At 35.8% G+C, this 21,331-nt stretch overlaps 1 protein-coding gene across 2 annotated transcripts in view; it reads left to right on the top strand.

The window, feature by feature from the left end:
* The window catches only part of LOC127964716 (alpha-1,3-mannosyl-glycoprotein 4-beta-N-acetylglucosaminyltransferase A), a 46,733-nt gene extending 27,101 nt beyond the window's left edge, over positions 1 to 19,632 (top strand). For both annotated transcript variants that reach the window (XM_052565025.1, XM_052565026.1), the window contains 11 exons: positions 1,511 to 1,557; positions 1,688 to 1,801; positions 5,966 to 6,041; positions 10,028 to 10,142; positions 11,257 to 11,387; positions 11,647 to 11,754; positions 13,388 to 13,581; positions 14,971 to 15,049; positions 15,504 to 15,564; positions 16,439 to 16,551; positions 17,510 to 19,632. In XM_052565025.1, coding sequence (XP_052420985.1) covers positions 1,511 to 1,557; positions 1,688 to 1,801; positions 5,966 to 6,041; positions 10,028 to 10,142; positions 11,257 to 11,387; positions 11,647 to 11,754; positions 13,388 to 13,581; positions 14,971 to 15,049; positions 15,504 to 15,564; positions 16,439 to 16,551; positions 17,510 to 17,536 — 1,065 coding nt within the window. In that variant the 3' untranslated portion in view covers positions 17,537 to 19,632. The remainder of the gene's footprint in view (positions 1 to 1,510; positions 1,558 to 1,687; positions 1,802 to 5,965; positions 6,042 to 10,027; positions 10,143 to 11,256; positions 11,388 to 11,646; positions 11,755 to 13,387; positions 13,582 to 14,970; positions 15,050 to 15,503; positions 15,565 to 16,438; positions 16,552 to 17,509) is intronic.
* Positions 19,633 to 21,331: the final 1,699 nt, after the last annotated feature.

The raw sequence follows: 21,331 nt of genomic DNA, 5'->3' as shown, positions 1-21,331 counted from the left end.
TTCCAGTCTCGTCCGCAACGCATAGAGTTAAAAACTTCTGAACTTTTCAGAATGCCGCAATCGCACCGCGGGTCATGTGACAAGAACTAAACATTCAGCTTCATCCTTTCCCGTAACAACCTTGAAAGCTCAGCCAAGATGAAGGAACAGCTGACCATAGCTGTATATGGATTGCCATTTTTAAATAAATGTACTACTGAAAGCAATTTTTTGTGCTTCAAATCCATTTATCCTGTACTGAAATTTCCGCGTCTTTATGGAGAGAGCGCGTCATTGTTGCTTAGCAACGGCAGACGCTTCAGGAGCGCTTCTGCCCAAGCATTTTGGAAAGGAGAAAGCGGTGAGCCTAGGGTTTTCCACGCGTTTTTAGGCGCGACATGTGGAACGGCCCCTTATTCATTCATTAATTATTTTTTGCTTGCATACATATTCAAATATGCCGTGGAGAATCAGAGAAAGTGACCAAATTAGGTTTTATTGTGAACTTCTTCTTTTTTTTTTTTTTTTTTTTGAAATTCAAATATCATTTTTATTTAGCGAATAATTAAAGCAGAACGAATATTCATATTTTCGACTATCTGTGCACAACCCCTACTTGAAATAAAATTTAGCATTTATACTACATTAAAAATAACAAGCTGTATATAATTATTTGTTCATTTTTTAATATTTTTAATGAAATAGGAATTTTGAATAAGGAAAATGAGTTTGCTTGTTTTACTCATGAGAGTTAGAGCCATTTAAATTTATTTTCTGGGTTTCATTCCTGGGTTAAAAAACGGAAAAATAAATGGAGGCAATAAGTTTTTTTTTTTTTTATCATTCTTAAGTTACAATATTTCTACATTAAATATTCATTATATGAATATAGTTACTGTGTTACAGTGGGCTGTTCTGTTAGATTAATTGACTGATTAAAAAAGGAGTCTGTATAAACAGGAAAAAGGTTAGGTGCAGCTTAACCCAAAAGTACAGTGTTTTCTATACATCAGCAGTCTTGGCATAATAAATGTAGTTTTTCTCCAGCCTGCGCTACAGTGTTTTTGTACCTGCCTCAGTGTCTGTGGGCTGTGGTTATGTCTGGTAACTGATGTTTTCTGTGTGATCAGTCATCAGCTATTCTTGTGGTTTTCTGCAACAACGGTAGTACAGTAATTAGTTGGAGTGCTTTAATAAAGCGGAAACACCCAGTGGCAGTGCATCTAAAGACCCTCTAATGAGGCTCTTGTGTCACCCCAGCACACGTGTGAGCCAGGGAGAGAGGATATCCCTTACCACATCACGCACTGCAGTTTTACAGCACTTGCATCCACAGATGTATTAGGGTGAAGAAAAGACAATTCGTCTTTCTCACTGAGATAACAAACAGCCCAGAGCAGAGTCACTCCAATTCCCATATTTTTCCAGGCTGTCAGGAGCTGCTGGTTTATTTACTCAGTAGTTACTGCACCTGTATTTGTGCCCACTCTGTGTGTGTGTGCTAACCAGTGCTTTGTTTGTTTCCTCACAGACGGACATAGATTACGTAAACAGTGTGGTTGCAGGCCTTGAAAAAGAGTAAGTTGCTTTTTATTTTGCCACACTGAACTTCCTCAAGATTAAGTTGTGTTATGATCTCAGTTGTACATTTAACCTTATGGTTCAGATGCCCTGTTAACTGTTGTTGTTGACTGTCATTGTCCATCAGGTTCTACACAGAGCTGAATTCTGGGTTACTGGAGGTCATATCTCCCCCTGCCAGCTACTATCCAGACCTCATCAACCTGAAAGAGACCTTTGGTGACTCAAAGGAGAGGGTCAAGTAAGTATTTAGGAATATTATGCTCTTCAGGAGCCACATACTTCTACAAAACACTAATAGACTGTGTGGCAAAGTACATACTTCTGGGTATATAATAAAACGGTAATAAAATGTTAGCATAACGAAAAAAAATGTATTTACAAGTGACCTCATTTATTACATAAAAATTGCACCATACACTACTGTTCAAACGTTTGGCGAATTTTATGCTGATCAAGGCTGCAGTTGTTTGATCAAAAATACTGTAAAATGCTGTAGTATTGTTAAATGGTATTAAACATTAAAATATATGTTGTTTGTTTGAGTTTTTAAAACAATGTAATTTATTCCTGTGACGCAAAGCTCAATTTTCAGCATCATTACTTCAGTGTCACATGATCTTTCAGAAATCAATCTGATATTCTGATTTGCTGCTGAGTTCTTAAATATTTATTATTATTTTCAATGCTGAGAACAGTTTTGCTGCCTAATATTTTTGTGGAAACCATGATATACATGTATGTGTGTGTATATTTTGTGTTTTTTTTTAAAGATTCTTTAATAAATAGCAATAGCAATATAAATGTCTTTACTGTCACTTTGATCAATTTAATGCATCCTCACTGAATAAAAGTATGAATTTACTTAAAAAATAAATAAATAAATATATAAATAAATAATTACTGACACCAAAATTTTGAACAGTAGGAGGTTTCTCAATAAATAAATAAACACACACACACACACACACATATACATACATACTGTCTAATCAGCATGTTGATATGCCACACCTGTGAGGTGGATGGATTATCTCAGCAGAGGAGAAGTGCTCACTAACACAGATTTAGACATATTTGTAAACAATATTTGAGAGAAACAGGCCTTTTGTGTGCCGTACATAGAAAAAAAGTCTTAGATCTTTGAGTTCAGCTCATGAAAAATGTGGGCAAAAACAAAAGTGATGAATTTATAATTTTGTTCAGTGTGTGTATATGCATATGTATATATGTATATGTGTATGTATATGTGTGTGTGCGTGCATAATTGAATATTGTTTGCTGTCTGGACACTTTTTTTGGGGTACTGTACTCAATTTACTTTTATTTGAAACAATACTACATATGCAAGATAGTATAATAGTATGCAGCAGTGTAGTATGCCAATGGACATTAAGCCCATATAAGCTACCAGTCAAAGAATTGCACACATCTATTTATTATTACTGTTTCCATATTTTAGGATTTTAGGCAAATAATCAAAACTATAAATGGGGAATTGTGTAGTCCCCAAATAATTTAACCATTTTAAGCATACTTCATGTAAAATATCTTGATTGATATCTTGATATCTGTCTACAAAACTAATTCAAGGCATTTATCTTCAGTGGAGCATGTTCAAGGGGTTGACAGGTGGTGTGTGTAGGTGTATTGATTGCAGTCTGTCATATGGTTGTGCTGGCTGTTGCTGTGGTGAGTTGATGTGCTCAAAGAGATTTCTGTGGTGAAGCTGAAATAAAGTTTTGATTAGCCCGGATCTCATATTTCAGTGCCTGAGTCAGAGCTGATTTACTGTCACAAATGTGATTAGAGAGGGAGAGATGTCAGTGAGATTTTCTGGAGAGAAAGACCAAACGTGAGGCATTGGGAAGCCAGCAAGCTCAAGGTCAAAGACACTGAATCATTCCTTCATTACTTCCTTCCTCCTCTTTCTCTCTGTCCTAAAAGAACCTCTCTTCTCTTCCCCTGCTCTCCATAAATCTTTCATCCACAGCTGTCTCAATTTAATCTCTATCACTCTGGGCATCTCTTTCTTTCACTGCCTCTTCTGTCACTTGGTATCATGCTCTCTCTTTCATAACTCTGATTCTGTCCTAGGGTTGTCACGACTGAAAAATAGTCTATGCCAATGCCGAATATTATAATCCTCAATACCAATTTAAATACCGGAGAAATATTTATAGATATGCTATTCAACACACACCTTTGTTTAACATATAAAATTCATTCAGAGCCATGCAGCCTTCAGCTATTTCTAAATTCTGTATACAAGTTTTTACGAATTTAACTATATGGCAGTTAATTAGTGAAAACATTTTTAGAGCAGTAAGTAAACAATATTTGACAAACATACACTACCATTCTAAAGTGTGTTATAATATGTTATTTAAAATAATTATTACTTAATTCACTAAAAAGGCAGTTACAAATGTTTTTAAGAAAACTTTGTTCATCAAAAAATCAGGCCAACTGTATATTACCAACTATATATATTGTATATTGTATATTACCAACTCAACATTGGTAATATTCAGGAATGTTTATTGGGCAAGTCGGTGTATTAGAATGATTTCTGGAGAATCATGTGACTGAGTCATTTACTGCTGAAAATATAGCTTTATCTTCATAGAAATAAATTGGATTTTAAAATATGTTAAAATTAGGGGTGTGACGAGACACTTATCCCACACAAGACGAGACATGAGACTGGGTTCACGAGAATAAACGAGACAAGATTTTAACACTTTAGACTTTTTTTTTTATTTGAAGAAATCCTCAATGATGAAATATATATAGGGAAAATGTTGATTTTATTGAACTGAAAACAAAATGCAAAAAATGTATGTGCATTTTGAAATCAACTTGTACTTTATGAAATTAAACTTCTATTTTAATAAATTATATGCAGCAATAAACAACACGTAAACTAGCGTGCAAGATTCTGGATGAATTGAGAATCATGTTTTTTATGTATAATTAAACAAAACATAATTTACTGTACTAGTGGTTCTGACAAAATGTTTATTGATTAAGCCTTTTTTTATGAATTAATTTGAAGAAAATAAAAATAATTAAATGGAGTCCATGTCTTAATTCTGAAAGCCCTGTTTCACAATTATAATCTTTTGAATGAAAGATTTGATGACAAATAATTATTTTCCTAAACAGCAGTTGTCGCCACCTCGTGACGGAAGAGGATATTGCGTTACAATACATACACGTGTTAAGTTTGTTAAGATACTTTTGTTTTGATTGCTACTTTAGAGCGAATAAGTGTTTATACCCAAGCGTTTATCCCAGTACTTCCATTATCTTAATGTCTGTAACACATAAATGATGCGTGGTTGAAAAGATTGTGTTACTCTTTCTGGATCGACTGCAGCATGAATGATTCATTAACATGGGTAACGTTAGCAGCTAAACGTGCTTTTCTCGCGCTCCACTGACACTCGCTATGTTAAACAGTCATAATAGACATAGCTGAATCATTGTCATTCAGGAGTAAGATCTCGTGGGTGTTTGAATTGAGATCGCCGTCTTTAAACGATTAATCTTGCAGCTTTTATGTAAATACTGTTTTTGGAGGATTATCGTCACGTTCTCGCGAGACCAGTCGATTTCGTGCCACGAGAGCTCGTCACATCCCTAGTTAAAATAGTAAACAGTTCTTTTAAATTGTAATATTTCACAATATTCCTGTTTTATTGCATTTTTTTATAAAATAATAAAATAATTGATTTTTTTTAAAGCAAGGTTCAGCTTATCATTCTTACAGTTTTTTAAATTATTCATTAGGATGCAATTCCTAATAAAATGATTGCCTATTTGACTAAAGTTAAATTTTTACTCTTAAACGTTTGGTTTTTGTGCTTTAGTGTTGATTTCGCACAATCAAGGCCATTGCTAGTGAAACCACTTGCTATAAAGTTGTTCCCAATGATGCCATCTGACATGACTGTGTATGTGTGTGTGTGTGTGTGTGTGTGTGTGTTGAGCATCTGAGTTCTTATTCTGTTCCACAAACTCTCATGCACTTTACAAAGTCAGTTTGATCAAAGGAAATGAGTGGCTTTGATGCCCATCATATTTAATATTCTTTGTCCTTTCTGAATATTTATGTCTATGTCTTTTCTGAACCCTTTACCAAAAGGACAAATGAATAACAATGCTTATATTGAGTATGTGTGAGTGATGTGTTTTTGTTTATAGACTCATCCAACCCTTATTTAGCATTCTGGCTGTGTATGTTTCTGTTACTGTCAGTCACACTCGTCATACGCTTGACATCTAGAATTTCACTCCCAGTCAGTTAGCCGACTCATCAACCCGTTAACTTGTACATTAAACCTTTGCTTTTAGATTACTGGCGTCTCCCTTTTCTTAACATGTTTTTGTGTCTTTGTAGATGGAGGACCAAGCAGAACTTGGACTATTCCTTTCTAATGATGTATGCTGTGAACAAAGGGGTCTATTATGTCCAGGTAATCAAATTACAAGTTTAAAGGTTAAGCATGTAATGTCTGCACCACTAGCATTACTCAACGTAATTAAAAATCAAATGACTTTTCACTCCCCTGTCTGCTATTGGTCGGTAAACGCACACCATTGGTTGAGTCAGTGTGGCTGGTCAGGATACAAATAGAAACAGAGCAATGTTTTGAAAGCATCATAGTGTTTACACTTTGGGTAAAGTGACCTACGCATGACTTTCTCATAGCCGTTTCTGCATAATAAACAAACGAAATATTGCAGAAAGATTTTTAACCACGAAACAGTTATTTCACCGATATGATTATCTAAAACTAATGTCTATACATTATCTTACATTCTCTTAAAGTTAATCTTTTCAAAAATTACTTAATAACCACATTAAATGTGCTCTTTAGCGAATCTTAAAATGAATATGCATTTTCTTACATTACTGTACAATTCAATTCACACGTGGCATTTAGGACTATTGGTTTTAGTGTTGTATCAGCTCATGAATAATTGTAACCATAGTTAATACATTATAACACTTAAATAACATTGCATTTTAAAGTTTGTTTATTAACGACAAGATAAAATGAATTATAATGCATATTATGGATAATTTTAATGCATTATACACTGCAATAACCCTATATAATGTATTATACATAAAGGCTTTAAGTAAAGTGCTATTAAATATAATTATCTTTATTTTAGACCTGGCAACTAACGTAACTGAAAAAAACAAACAACTAAAGTATTTAACAGAATTACAAAAACATGAATTAAGATTAAAACTGAAAATGTGAAAATAAAAGCTAATAGCTTAAAATATAATCATAAATAATGCTAAAATAACACTGAATTCTGTGTTGTTGTTTTGAAGTTTAAAAGTGCTTTTACTGATGTTACTTGATATTCCCACTGTTACCAAGTTAACCAAGTTTACTTCCAGTAGCAGTTAAAAATGGATATAACTTTTCTTTACAATACATGAATTGCTATAAATGTATATTTGATTGATTTATGCAGACTGGAGAGTCGAATCGAAGGTTGTGCATTTGCTAATTAACAGCATTTCACACAAAGACATGAAGTTGAACAGTTAAGACCAGTGTTAAACCTAAACCTAAATTTCAACCTTTGATTGAATTGTCCGCTTTCAGTCAGCTTCCCAAGCGGTGTATATTTCAGTGTAGGTTTCCAGCAAGTGTGCCAGATCCCCACTGGAAGCTCTTCAGACAGAGACAAGTACCCCAAAAGTTCTCCGTTTAGGGTTTGCTGTGGTTCCTAGTGTATCTGGATATACCCTAAAGACACACTTTGGCTCTGTAGCAGTTGTCATGGGAACATGGCTTGGCGGTTTTGTGGTTTCTGTTTTTATGAAGTGATAATGATTTTACAGCTGGGAATATGATCGGGGGAAAGAATTTGCGACGGTTAGAGCAGCTGTACATGGTTGCAGCAGATTGAATGCGGCGTAATGCTAAACTTGACACCTCTTATTTGTTTCTCTCTGCTGGACAAACAAACATGAAAAGCATTGGGTGAACATGTTGGTATTCTTATGGGGGAAAAAAAAAGATGCAAGCTGTCACCAACAGCCAGTTTAGTTTTACTTTTCTTTTTGTTTTCATTTTGAAAAGCTTATTTCACACTACAATATGAAGGATTTATTAATTATTTTTTTTATTTATTTATTTGATTCCACAGTGTTGGCTAAACATTCTGTAATTTATTAGTCGGCATGTGGTGTGTCTTGTATTATTCGTTTTTGTCAATAAATGTTATGTAAGATAGTTTGTCATCGTAGCCTACAGTTTTATTGTTGTTGGTCTTCAAGAATAACAATGAATCCATCTTTTGTTTTATTCTTAAAAAGTGAATAGTGTATAGATGTATGCAAAACAGACAATTATCGTTTCTTGTAAAACATGACACTAAGAGTGCGATTTCGAAAGTGAAAGCATTCGAAGCCTGGCTTATTACACGGCAAAAGAGGAACTCCTGTTCACAAAATTCTAATCACAAATTAGGGCTGCACGATGTGTCGTTTAACCATCGATATCGCAATGTACGAATCCACGATAGTCACATCGCAGGATGTTTGACGTAGGCTGTCGTAGTTGATCCGTTATTCATTAACTGTACGGGCCAGTTGCTCCCGGGCCCTTGACGAATGTGATTCGCGGACTAATTGCACAGTTTAACCATCATAGTTTTTAAGTCCTGTCAGTTTAACAGAGCAGAGAGAGAGAGAGCATGCACATGAGAGTGAGAGAGAGTGAGTATGAGGGAGAGAGAGCGCGCGTGAGAGAAAGAGAAAGCGAGAGAGAGCGAGCACGTGCGAGAGCCACCGTCTTTAACACGAGCACTGTCTTGCTCTCTCTCCCTCGCGCATATTAATCAATTGACACGATGGTGTCAATGTTTAAATCATTTAAAATGAGAATGTAATTGTGCTCACCCCATTTTTGTTTGTAAGAAAAAATTTGATTAGATTTCGTATCGCAATATATATCGCAGAAAAATAAAATTTCGCAATGTCATTTTTTCCCAATATCGTGCAGCCCTATCACAAAATACTACTGATGAACAAGAACGTTGAATGTTAACCACTTTCGTTTTCATATAACTGTAAACGATGCTAAAAGTTAACCAGCATGTATTGATTAATCCTGTTGAAGCAGAAAAAAAGGCGACCAAATTATGTGCTCCTGCAACAAACTGAGAAAGTTGACCAATTTAGTTGAAAGTTAAAAGAGCGACCAGCGACCTGTTTCAGCAAATCTGTTAGAGTGAGCATTATGGAAATAATATAAATTAATAAATGTGTTTTTCTATTTATACTGGTTTCAGATTGTTAAATATTTATCCTTTCACACAAGTCTTTTAATCTGTCATTTAACATCACACTTTTGAAGAGAGACTGATGGGATGTTTTCCTACTTTTTCAGTTGTTCTGGATGAAAAGTTTTATTTTAATTTATTTTATTACATTTACATTATCTTTCAGGTGTTTGGGGTTAGTAAGATTTTACTTTTTAGTTATTTAAAAAAAATAACAAATTAAATCATTTATTGAAATAGTGATATGATCAAAAGTGAGAGTAAAGACAGTTGTAATGTTACGAAAGATTTGTTTCAAATAAATGCTGCTCTTTTAGCTCTCTGTTCAAATTAGCAGTTTAATCATATCGATATTAAGAAGTGAAATCTGTTTTTAACATTTGAAAAGATTTATAGCGTGACAGTGATCGACTGATGATTTATCATGTGACATTGAAGACTGGAGTAATGGCTGCTGAAAATTTTCATCATTACAAGAATAAATTACATTTTAAAATATATTGCAGTAGGACATTTTAAATTGTAATATTATTTCGCAATTGTATTGATTTGACTGCATTTTAATCAAATAAATTAATAAGAAACTTTTAAAAAAACAAACAAAATTATAAAATAAAAATCATACCAACCCCAAACCTTTTTAACAATAGTCTATTTTGTGTATTTAGTATCTTTCTAATATTTCCATGTTTCCTAAGACAGAAACGCATCCAAATAATGTTCATTTATGTCATTCCATGTTCATGTCTTTCTCATTCTCATGTGCTTCTCTCTGTCTGTGATGTAAGACTGTACTGAATGTTTTCATTCTTTTTTTTCTTTTTTTGCTGTGCCGATAAATCTCTCTAGTGTCTCCATGTCTTTATGCTCTCAATACATGCTGTGCTCTATTAGGAGAGGGGAAAGGTATTGCTTTCATGTTTTTCAAGAGTATAGGACAACATGCTTTAGCTTTGCTTTAGTGTTTGTCTGTACTTCTGTTGGTGTTAAGAGTGTCTGTGTGAAGTGTGATTTTCTTTTTCATTTTTCACATTCTTCAGGTTGATTGTTGGATGTGGTATTTTTAGTAGGTGCGGCATGTTTGAAAGTTTATCTGGTTTATGAGCTGTTCTGTGTGACCGATATCAGTTTCCTGTTGTTTTAACAGTTAGAGGACGACATCGTTGCCAAGCCCAACTATTTTGCCACCATGAAAAACTTTGCCCTACAACTCGCCACTGAGGACTGGATGATTCTCGAGTTTTCACAGCTGGGCTTTATTGGTGTGACTTCTGTATTTTTAATATCTATATTTTTAAATGTATATTTTTCATACTTGTCCAGCTATTCAAATATCACTGTGATTACATGAATTACTGTCATAATTTACTCATCTTCCTGTTGTTCCAAACCTGTATGACTTTTGTCCTTCCATGAGAGATTAAAAATGTTCTGACTGCTCTTTTGAAATTCAGTGGAGTCACAGAATAAAAGAGCAATCAAGCCCCCCAAAAGCACCATAAAATTAGTCTATATAATTTGAGCTGCATAAATATTCTTCAGAATTTCTCCTTTTTTTGGGGGACCCTCTGCAGTAAATGATGACCGAATTTATATGTCTTTGTTTAAAGGGATAAGCTCACACAAAAATGAAAATTTTCATTAATTTCTGACCCTGATGTCTATCCAAACCCGTAAGACATTCGTTCATCTTCAGAACCCAAATTAAGATATTTTTGATGAAATCAGAGAGCTTTCTGACCCTGCACAGACAGCAATGCAACTGACACATTCAAGGCCCAGACAGGTAGTTAGGACATGGTTAAAATAGTCCATGTGACATCAGTGGTTCAACTATAATTTTATAAAGATACTTCGATTTTTTTCAAGTTCAAAAGAAAATGATAACAACTTTATTCAGTCTTCAGTCAGTCTTTGATGCGTGTTCACGAGAATACCACCATGTTTGTTCATTCCTCTGCTTGTAAACAAGGCGCAGCACATCCATGTCAGAACATCAGCTCCTGTGTTAGCAGCATCACACACACGTCACGCTGTTGTGAACACCGAAAGGGAAGAGAAGAAATTGATTATAGTGGGGTTTTTTGTTTTCTTTGCAAAAAAAATAAATAAATAGTTTTTTCAGTTTTATAACATTACAGTTGCACCACTAATGTCACATGGACTGTTTTAACTTTGTCCTTACTAATGTGTCTGTGCCTTGATCGTGGTAGTTGTGTTGCTGTCTATGGAGGATCAGCGAGCTCTCAGATTTCATCAAATATATCTTCATATGTGATACAAAGTTAAACAAAGGTCTTTTGGGTTTGGAATGACATGAGGGTGAGTAATTAATGACAGAATTTCCATTTTTTATATATATTTTTTTGCTTTCAGGTAAGATGTTCCAAGCCCCAGATCTAAATCTTATTGTGGAGTTTATCTTCATGTTTTATAAGGAAAAGCCCATTGATTGGCTGCTGGATCACATACTCTGGGTCAAAGTATGCAACCCAGAGAAAGATGCCGTAAGTTAATACTAAAGACTGCAAGTATGTATGTGTGTGTGTGACTTGAACACTCCTCTGCTGTGGTGTGTCAGGCATTAGGAGGCTTTTCACACCTCTTGAGTGAGAACACAATGTGATCGTGTTTTTCAGATCTTTCTTCCTCTCTACAGACAGACACGTTATGTCTCTATCTACATCTCTTTATTTTTAACTATATTTGTGTAACTTTTTTCTCACAATCTAACGTATTTGGACTCCTCATTCTTTTTCTCTCCAGAAACACTGTGAGAGGCAGAAGTCGAGTCTACGCATTCGTTTCAGGCCCTCTTTGTTTCAGCACGTAGGCCTGCACTCCTCCCTTGCTGGGAAAATCCAGAAACTCACGGTAACCTTTATTTCATGAGGGTTGTTTACACTTGTTATAAACATCCTCCTTGGGCGACCTAACCAGCACATTTTAAAACCTTTAGATGTTCAACAAGCTAGTCATTCATTTGTTATTTGGGACACATTATGGTTTACACTAGAAATGTAGTTTTAGTGATTTTTGTCCAAAACCTGTTGGATCCCAGTTACTCCTTCCTGTACGTATTGCTAACCGCTTGTGATCAGATCATCTGATGCCGCGTTTCCACCGAAATTACCCGGAACATTTTTACCAGGAACTTTTTTTCCCAGGAACTTTTTTCCCCCCAGCACTGTTGCTTTCTGCGTTTCCACCGCGGTGTAAAGTACCGGGTAGATTAGGCAAATAGACTGGTGGCGTTTCTCAATACAAAGTACCGCTGATTAAAAAAAAAAAAAAAAAAAAAAAAAAAAAGAGTACACTGATTTTGGAGGTGCATCATCGGTAGTTAGTTCAGACTTTGTGCATTCGACTGGGGAGTGTGATGTCCGCGACGACGCAAGTCCGGTAAATCTATAAACAGCAGCGTACTTGATAACTTCAGTCAGCTCGTCTTGGCTACTGCTATTTTCCTTACTGTATATTTACAATAAAACGAAATAGGATATCAAATACCACTGCCTCCTTTGGTTTTCATTTAAGCATAATAACAGCTGCAGAAATGTACTTAGTTCAGGGATATGTGTATATGCAGCCATTACAATGAAACGAAATATTATATAAATTTGTCTTTTTTATTTTCATTTTAACATATAGATAAATTGAATACAGACTAAAGAAAACCTGTTAGATTTACCCCGCAGCTGAATTATATTTTATGTTTAACCACTAAAGACCCATCAGAGCCAGCATATCAGAAGATCTATGCCAGGAGAGGCTGCTCTCTGTGGATACATGAGGACTGAGCTCTCGCTGATCGAGTGGAGCTCACCGTTTACGAGATCGGCGAAACACATTTTTAAATAGGCGCTGTCTTTATAAATAAACAACAGATTTGAGTTTTAAACAACTACATTCTCGCCTGAAATCCTTTTAAAATTACATTTCATGACACAATAACAGTAATATTTTGAAAATGTTGATTCGAATAAATGGTGGTTGAACTCAACCAATGCTGCGTGAACTCAACCAATCAGAATGTTTAGCGCCAAAGTCCTGCCCCCGAAAGTTCCGGAACTTTGAAAAAGTACCACCTCGCCAGCAGGGACTTTCTGAGGGGCATTTTTTACCCGGAACTTTTAGTTCCTGGTTCCTGCAGTGGAAACACACCAAGTACCAGGCCAAAGTCCCTAGTTCCTGGGTAAAGTTTCTGCGGTGGAAACGTGGCTTGGGGATGTTATTACTAACTCTTCAGGACTTTGAACAACTGTCAAATCATTCCTCTTACTCTTAAAAGTACTCTAGAGTTTCTGATTCTCTTCCACACAAACTTGCTACTATCTTATAACATCTTGTCTTACCCTCAATCCTGTTTTCTTGTACCAAAGAATCTTTTTTCTTTTTTCTTTTTTTTAAATGACCTTTTAATTACCTGTTTTTACTATTAAGTAACGTTGTAAATCAGACCAGCCATCAGCTGCCCTTTTTTTAACTTTGTTTTCTGCTGTGTTAGGATAAAGATTTCCTGAAACCTCTGCTGCATAAGATTCACGTGAACCCGCCAGCGGAGGTGTCCACCTCTCTTAAAGTGTATCAAGGTCATACACTTGAGAAAACCTACTTGGGCGAAGACTTCTTCTGGGCCATTACTCCAATGGCTGGAGACTACGTCCTGTTCAAGTTTGATCGGCCCGTCAACATAGAAAGGTCAGTCTGTCTCAGGACGACTGAGAGAGAAGTGCACACACACACACACACACAGAGAGAGGGATTGATTTATAATTATGGCCCAATGACCTAGAGCCAGTGTGAGAGGACATTTGAGGGACCAGTATCGAATTTTCCTCTATTTATTTAATATACTGTTCACATGCACCTACAAACACCCACATTATTTCTTTCTGTAATCTTCACCCCCTCCTAAAAGTGATGTTAGCACGCACTCCGAGAGCTCTAACCAGGAGACATCATTCACACGTCTCCATGTCTCACTGTCCTCGCAGGAGAGTAGAGGTGGCTAATGAGAAGCTTCTAAAATAAGCCTCTGCAACCAAAAACCTCTGGAGAGGAAGACAGAGAGAGAAAACAATGTTGAGCAGATACACAACTCTAGAAGAAGACAGAGAGAGATGTAAAAACAGCCACTCCTGTATCCAAAACTAGACGTCTGCATATGAGAGTTTGAATCATGAACTTGTGGAACGCTATCCTTCACCACTTCACAGACAATGAGTGGAAAGAGAACAACAACAACAACATCATGCGTCATTACGTCATTTCTTCATCATTGCACATGCGCAAAACTTTCTAGGTTGTTTTTCAATGCTATCAAGTGTTTCTATGTCCTAGTGAATGGATTAGACCAGGTTTATCCCACCCCTCTCAGCCCCGCTGAAATTTCAATCAGTTTGGGCATGTGTTTACATGGAACATTGTCATTCAGATTGGACTTTTTTCTTCTGTTTCTGATTGGAATACAATGCTCTGTTAAACAGAGACACAACTCTAGAAGATATATATTTTTTCTTTTGCAGGCCCAATCTGGGTCAGTACATTGGATTTTTTTGTTGGCCTGCCAGAATGACCTGAATTTTTAGCAACAAATCTGTTTATGTCAGAAAATATATTTATAATTTTCAGTTGCACTTTATTTTAAGGTCCAGTTTTCACTATTAACAAACCATTAACTATCGCATTTGCTTTGATAAACTACTAGTTTGCTGCTTATTGATGTAAGGTGGTTGATACGTTTCAGTTATGGGTAGGATTTAAGAAATGATGACAGTGTGTCATCTTTTTTATGTACATTTTTTTTTGGAGTCGTCAAGTTTTAGTCAATAATAAGCAGCACAACTGTAGAGTCGAAACAGTGCTAACAAGATGAAGTGTCAGTTTACTTGCGTGTGACTGGATTTGATTAGCAGCTCAAGTAGAGGCCTATTTAGAGACCCCTTATCTGTGTGTTCTGGATGCGCTATCTAAGATTGACTCAATCGCGTCCATGTCCTGCCAGCGTTTGCACATGCGTGTTCACGAATATTCATGAGTTTGTGCCTATACATGCATATTCACTAAAAAACAGCCTTTGATTGGCAGGTTCCTCTTTCGCAGTGGAAACCAGGAGCACCCAGGAGATAAAATCGAGAACGCTACCGTCGAGATCCTGCCCTTTTCGGTAAATAAAAAACACACATCCTCAATTAGACTCATACGGTTTCCTCTAAATGTCCAAACAAGCCCCAGGATGACAGGTTTGTCAGAGTCTCACCACAGGCTGACATCTCTGGCGTAGGTCTCCGGTGTACGCTGCTACCAGGGCTAATTTTAGTCAATCACAGGTTGATCTACCGCGGTAATGAGGAAGCGTACTGCCATCCTGCTGTGATACAGAGCTCAAAAAGCCTTCCAATGGGCTTTGATGTTTGTTCTTGAAGACGTTCTTCAAATAAATGAGGCTGGTGATGCATCTAAATTTATGTAAATGGGTTTGTGAGTTTGGGCTTACTTATTATTTTAGCTATGTATACAAACATTACTCTTACGGTTGTTTCTAACATTGTTAGCATAGTGCTAGCGCCTTTCAAACAGGCTCTTAAAGTGCTTCTAAATGAGGATGTTATCTCTTGCAGGACACTGAATTGAAGACCAAGGAGAAATACAAACGAACAGAGGACCGCTTCTATAAACTTGGTGAGTTGTTACATTCATGCTCAAATCAGCAGTTTTGCACTTTAAATGATTGTTGTGTCTTCCTTGCAAATAGGAGAAACCATTGAGCTGTAACTCTATAAAACAATGATGGCACTTATTCAGCAACTTATGCTCAGTACATTTCTCTTGCTGCCTGAGAAAAGCACTTTTCAACAAACTCATTTTGAGTTTTTGGTTAACTTTTTATTTCTTTATTTATTCAAACCCTTTGTGTCTTATGATGCCTTTTGAATTTGAATCTAAACTTGTATAGATTTTAATTGACATTTAAGATTTGTATAATTCTTATGCTTACCAAGACTGCATTTATTTGATCAAAACAAGTAAATACAGTAGCAATGTGAAATATTACTACAATTTAAAACTATTTTAGTGTATTTTAATGTTTCCTTTAGAAATCATTCTAATATGCTGGTTGTAGCTTGTTATTTCCTGTTATTTTTGATAAATGTAATGCATCTTTGCTGAAATTAATGCTGACTTCTTGGTCCTAGTAAGAGTTACACTTTCAAAACTAAAAGCTATAAAGAAATATTTATGCACACAAGCAGTATACACCATCACAATCTTTGTAAAACTGTAAAAGACACACATCTTCCGTTAAGTAAACCACAATCAACGTCTCTCTCTCTCTCTTTCTCTTTCACTGCGTTTTCCTGTACTGCACCTTTAGCTTACTTTCAAAACATGGCACTGAGGTTATAGTGAATATTGTTCTCTTATGATATTTTTTTATTAGAAGTCCCTTTGGAGAGAAGTGTCTGGCAAAAAACTGAATACAAAATGTTACAATCTCTCCTGCTCTCCCCTTTAGAGATACATATGTTTTTTTTTTCTTTGTGTCTGTCTTTAGCTCAGTTTGAGAAAGGAGTGGCGGAGGGGACGGTTGACCCTGTGTTTAACCCTGTGGTGGCCGTTCGTCTGGCGGTCCAGAAGGACTCCGCCGTGTGGGCAATTATTAGCGAGGTCTGTATGCTGCCTTTGGTTTAGTCCTGTCTAGGGTTGGACAGGATTTATCCTAGTGTATGATAGTGGAGATTTCATTTGTAGGCTACATTTATTGTGTTATTCATTAGTTTTGTTTAGATTCAGGAGTTTTATATGAAGCTCTTTTTGCATTTGCAAAGATATCTTATCTTTTGCTTTGTCTCCATCACTTTTGGGAAATACAACAGGAAAGAATAATCTTAAATAAAAACCAGTTCTCAGTATTAACTAGTTGATTATCAGTATGCCTACTATTAACATATTTTGTTTGTTTATTAGTGCTTATAACGGACATATTCTGCATGACCATATTATACATCTCTATTTCTACCTAATACCTAAACATAATAACTTACTAACTGAAATAAGCAGTAAATTAGCAGTTTGAGACAAAAGTCATAGTTAATGCTGTGTTAATAGCCAGAATTTGATCTTAAAGTGTGACTGAAATGACACACCATTCAATGCTCTCTCCCTCTTAACTCCTTTACTGTGAATCATTTGAATCCTTTCTGTAGTTCCTGAATATCTTATAAACTTGATGTTGTATTTAATGCATTCAGAATTGCCAACACAGTCTGCATTACGGTGAAATGTTTAGCTTATAAAAGATCATATTTTTCAAAACGTCTCATTGATAAGTGATGGTAGAGGATTTGGGTGGTATTGTTATTACAATGCTATACTAATGCAGTGCTATTTTGATCGCATCAAGCCATACACCAGCCATAACAGTCAACACTGTCTGACACATAAGGACAATTTGATGGATGCCTGGTTTAGTTTTGACACTGAAATCACATGTGTCCAAAATCAAAACACCGTTGACTGGACAGTAAAATGTGTTGCTTCAGACTAGACTTTTATTTGGTGGTGTGCATAGACGATGTTCTTTATTTACCTGGATCTTGACTGATGATATTTAATCTCTTGTCAGATCCATATCAAGAGGATACCTGGGTAACTACTGTATGTCTGCAGTGGACGAGACCTTCTGGTCAGGACCTTCAAGACAGGGTTGTGCTGCTCGCATCTACAGCGGATCAAGAGTGACCCTCACATTATCAGAGAGCGTGAAGGAGTTCTTCACCTGTTAAACTTGACTTTTTAGTCTTTTTCTTTTTGTCATTTCATCTTCCTCTGGTAGATTTGCCAGTTTCTCTTCTCTTCTACTTGCCTTTGCCTCTGTCGTCAGACTTTGAGTTACCTTTTCCTGTTCCCTGAATTCTGTTGTGTGAATGTGACTACTACTGTACAGAAAAAAACAACAACACTTTGACAATGTTTTCAGACATTAAATTTGTGTTGTGGAGGATTGCAATCATCGCTGTCATTAAGGTTTGAGGTTCAGGAACCAAGGCTGCACCAATGCTGGAGAATACGTCCCCTCCTGATGAAGATTGTCCTCAGCGCTCTGCCGTCAAGGACTGTAACTGACCCGGGGTCAGATAAACACGGCTGGATTTCAGCTGAGGGATGAACGAGTGGGACGACAGAAGTTTTTGTTTCAAAGTACTTTCTTTTTTTTTTTTTTAGGTTTTAGGCTGTTGATTTTTGAAACTCTTTTAAGAACATTTCGAGACCAGTTTATTATTTTATTGACTGCTTTGCCGAAATTTAAAAATCATATTTCTATAAACAAACAGCATATCTTTGGGCCTTTACTTGGTCAACAGAAGTGGCTTTTCTTCCTCTGTGTTGGTTTAGGGTCAACGAATGAGTCATGGTTTTCAATCTGAAGGTTTTTAATTGCTGTTGTTGTTATTATTATTATGACGATCTATGAAAGTGAATTAATTTATTTGAAATAAATCTTTAATTTGTACAAAAGGTAAATGCTCATATCTTATATTCTTTGGAAGTGTATGATGTGGCAGAGAGTTTATTGTGGCTTAAAGTCGAGTGATGGTTGATGTTTGTATCATCTTTGTGTAGTTGAGAAGGGTGCAGGGCCGCCCACCTCTGTGCCTTAACATCCAGCGTCCCAGGACTGCCTTGCGCCCCTGTGACAATACGCTTACATCATCAACAGAACAGCTTGTTCGTTGCTTGATTTAAGTGAGACATTCAAGAGCATGGCATGTCCATTTTTATGTTCCCGAGTCTTTCATGTCATTCATTGAGCATTTTCCATCTCAAATAATCTGCTTTCATCATGTTAGTCAGAAAACGTGCTCCTTTCTATGCTGTATCACAAGTATCTGAATGTTCAGTGAGTCATGATTAAGTCCAGATGGAATCTGCAGATTTTGTTTCTGCACAGAATGAATTTAAATGTGGTGAAATGATTAATGAAGCTACTACATTTTAATAGTAGCTGAAAGCACAATCTACAGAGTCCCTACAGAGACAAGGAAATAAAATGAGTCGATTTTTCAAAGATCTTGCTTCCCTCAAAGTGTTTGCATTTCACCAAGAAACTTTGTTCTTTCAGAAATGTTTTGTGTTCCCTGACAAACTTTGGGTTAAGCCAAGAGTTTTTAGCAAAAATAAATAGAAGAAACCTGAAGTAATTCAGCCATACATTTTTCTTGCCATGAAAATAGCCACAAAGTTTGTTCGTGTTTAATATCACACCAGCTTCTGTGTTTGCTCGCAATACGTTTGTGATGGAAATATAAGGTAGAACCACAAATTATATTTGCGAGAGAAGGCAAAAGTTTTACTAGATATTGAAAAGGTTTTGCAAGCGAATGCAAAGTTTCTTGGGGGAATCGCATCACTTTTTGCGAATAGAATTTTTGCGAGAGCTATGCAAAGTTCCTCGGGGGAGTGTAGTACTTTTGCATGTAAACGTAGAAGTTTTGCGAGCGATGCAATGTTTCTTGAAGAAACGCAATACTTTTGCAATTGCTTCCAAAATTTTGTGATTAAAATATGAGGTAGGGAAAAGAACGGTTTCATAAATCTTTGTGAGAAAACATTTTGCGAGCCAATGCAAAGTTTCTTGGGGAAACGCAGTACTATTAACAAGTGAACGTAAAGGTATTGTGAACAAAAAAAAAAAAAAAAATCCTTTAAGTAAACACTAAAGTTTTGCAAATGAACACTGAGTTTCTTGAGGCACCATAATGCTTTTACAAACTAATGCTAATGTTTTGCAAGCAAACTTGTTTGTTTTTCATCACCTTGTCTAGGGATTCTGTAACAATTAAATTAGCCACAATATGTAAAAACGTAAAGAACTTGATGAATGACTGCAGTTCAGGGGTTTCAATAGAGTGCTGCTGGTGCCGTTTCAATGTGGACCAGGTCAGGAGCAAAATATGACAATGTAAACAGATTTATAATAGAAATTGAATGGAACTGCTACATTTCCAGCTGTTTCGCTGGTTTTGATACCTGGATTTATTACACTGTACATTTATTATATTGTTACGCTACGGTTCGTATTTATTTTGCTTGCAGCTCCTGACATGGAACTTGATGGTGACGTAACTGCTGTACAGATTTCCGAAGTGCTCTCATCTCATGTGATTGTATATATCTTTAATAAGATGAAAGTTGTAGTTCAGTCTGTCCTTGTATAGTTTCAGAAGATATCCTTTTTAGATGCATAATGTACAGCCTGATTTTAGTGACTACTTGGAGCCGGATGTGTGTCACAGTGTGTGTTTTGTAATAGAAAGCCAATTTACTGTCATACACATTTGTTTACAGTTTGTTTATGATCTCTCCTGAGAGGAGAGATGGAGATACATTCTTGTTCTGAGTGTAGAACACTGTATCATCGTTCTCCTTCTTCTGGAGAAATTGACTTGTGAAACCAGTGGAGTGGTTTTCATCATGTTTTGCCATATTGCCTTTTTAGTCAGATTTGTGCTCAATGATTTGCTTAGCACTGAAGGATGGATTGTTGTCTGTTGCCCTCTCGTTAAACTCTCATGGGCCGGATCCCCATCAGCGCATGTCCATCTTGAAATCCTCCCTTCGTTCTTACATTGAGATGAATCAGACATGAAACGTGCTCCTCTTGTGTGGTGCATTCTTGACTTTCATGTGCCTTCATCTTTCTTTCTCCAGCTCTGACATGGATTTGAATAATTGATTTGAATAAACTGTTCCAAAATAAACCAGTCTTGACATAATTCATCATTTTATGTTCCTGCTGTGTTCATTGCTCATTTAATTAATTTATCTTACATATTTAATCATGCAACTGTCAGAAACATTTTCATGTTTTGAGGAGGTATGTTGTGATGTGATGTTAATAAAGAGTGTTGAATGTATGAATTATGTTATTTTAGGTCCTAAACAATATTTTCCTACAGTCTTAATTAGGATTTCACTAACTAATAAAAGATAATAAAATGTGCTAATAAAATGAATGCATTTTAAATACACAATAACCAGGGTTATATATATATTTGATTAATCCAGTTTGTTTCAGTCTCATGACTTCTGAACTGAATCTTATTTCTTCCATGAGTTTGTGTATTATAGTTACGTACTTGTTAACCGAATACATTTAATTGCTTTTACAGTAAACCGATTCTAAGAGATTTGAATAAATGCATTTTGAAAATGATTATTTCAATCAAATAAATACAAGAAAATCTAAGTAGATAAAATGAAACCACAATGCCATGATTTTTATTATTATTATTATTATTTATGTATGTCTTAGAAGTATGCATCGCATTGTTTATTAAAACTTTGTAATTCAAATCGGTAGTAATTTTATGCAATTTAAATACACAAATCTTAAATTTAAGCCTAAATATTTCTGCGTGTACAGTACAGTATACAGGAAATATCC

This window comes from Carassius gibelio, chromosome B9 (genome assembly GCF_023724105.1).
Source record: "Carassius gibelio isolate Cgi1373 ecotype wild population from Czech Republic chromosome B9, carGib1.2-hapl.c, whole genome shotgun sequence".
In the NCBI taxonomy this organism is placed as follows: Eukaryota; Metazoa; Chordata; class Actinopteri; order Cypriniformes; family Cyprinidae; genus Carassius; species Carassius gibelio.
This window is presented reverse-complemented; position numbering and strand designations above follow the sequence as displayed.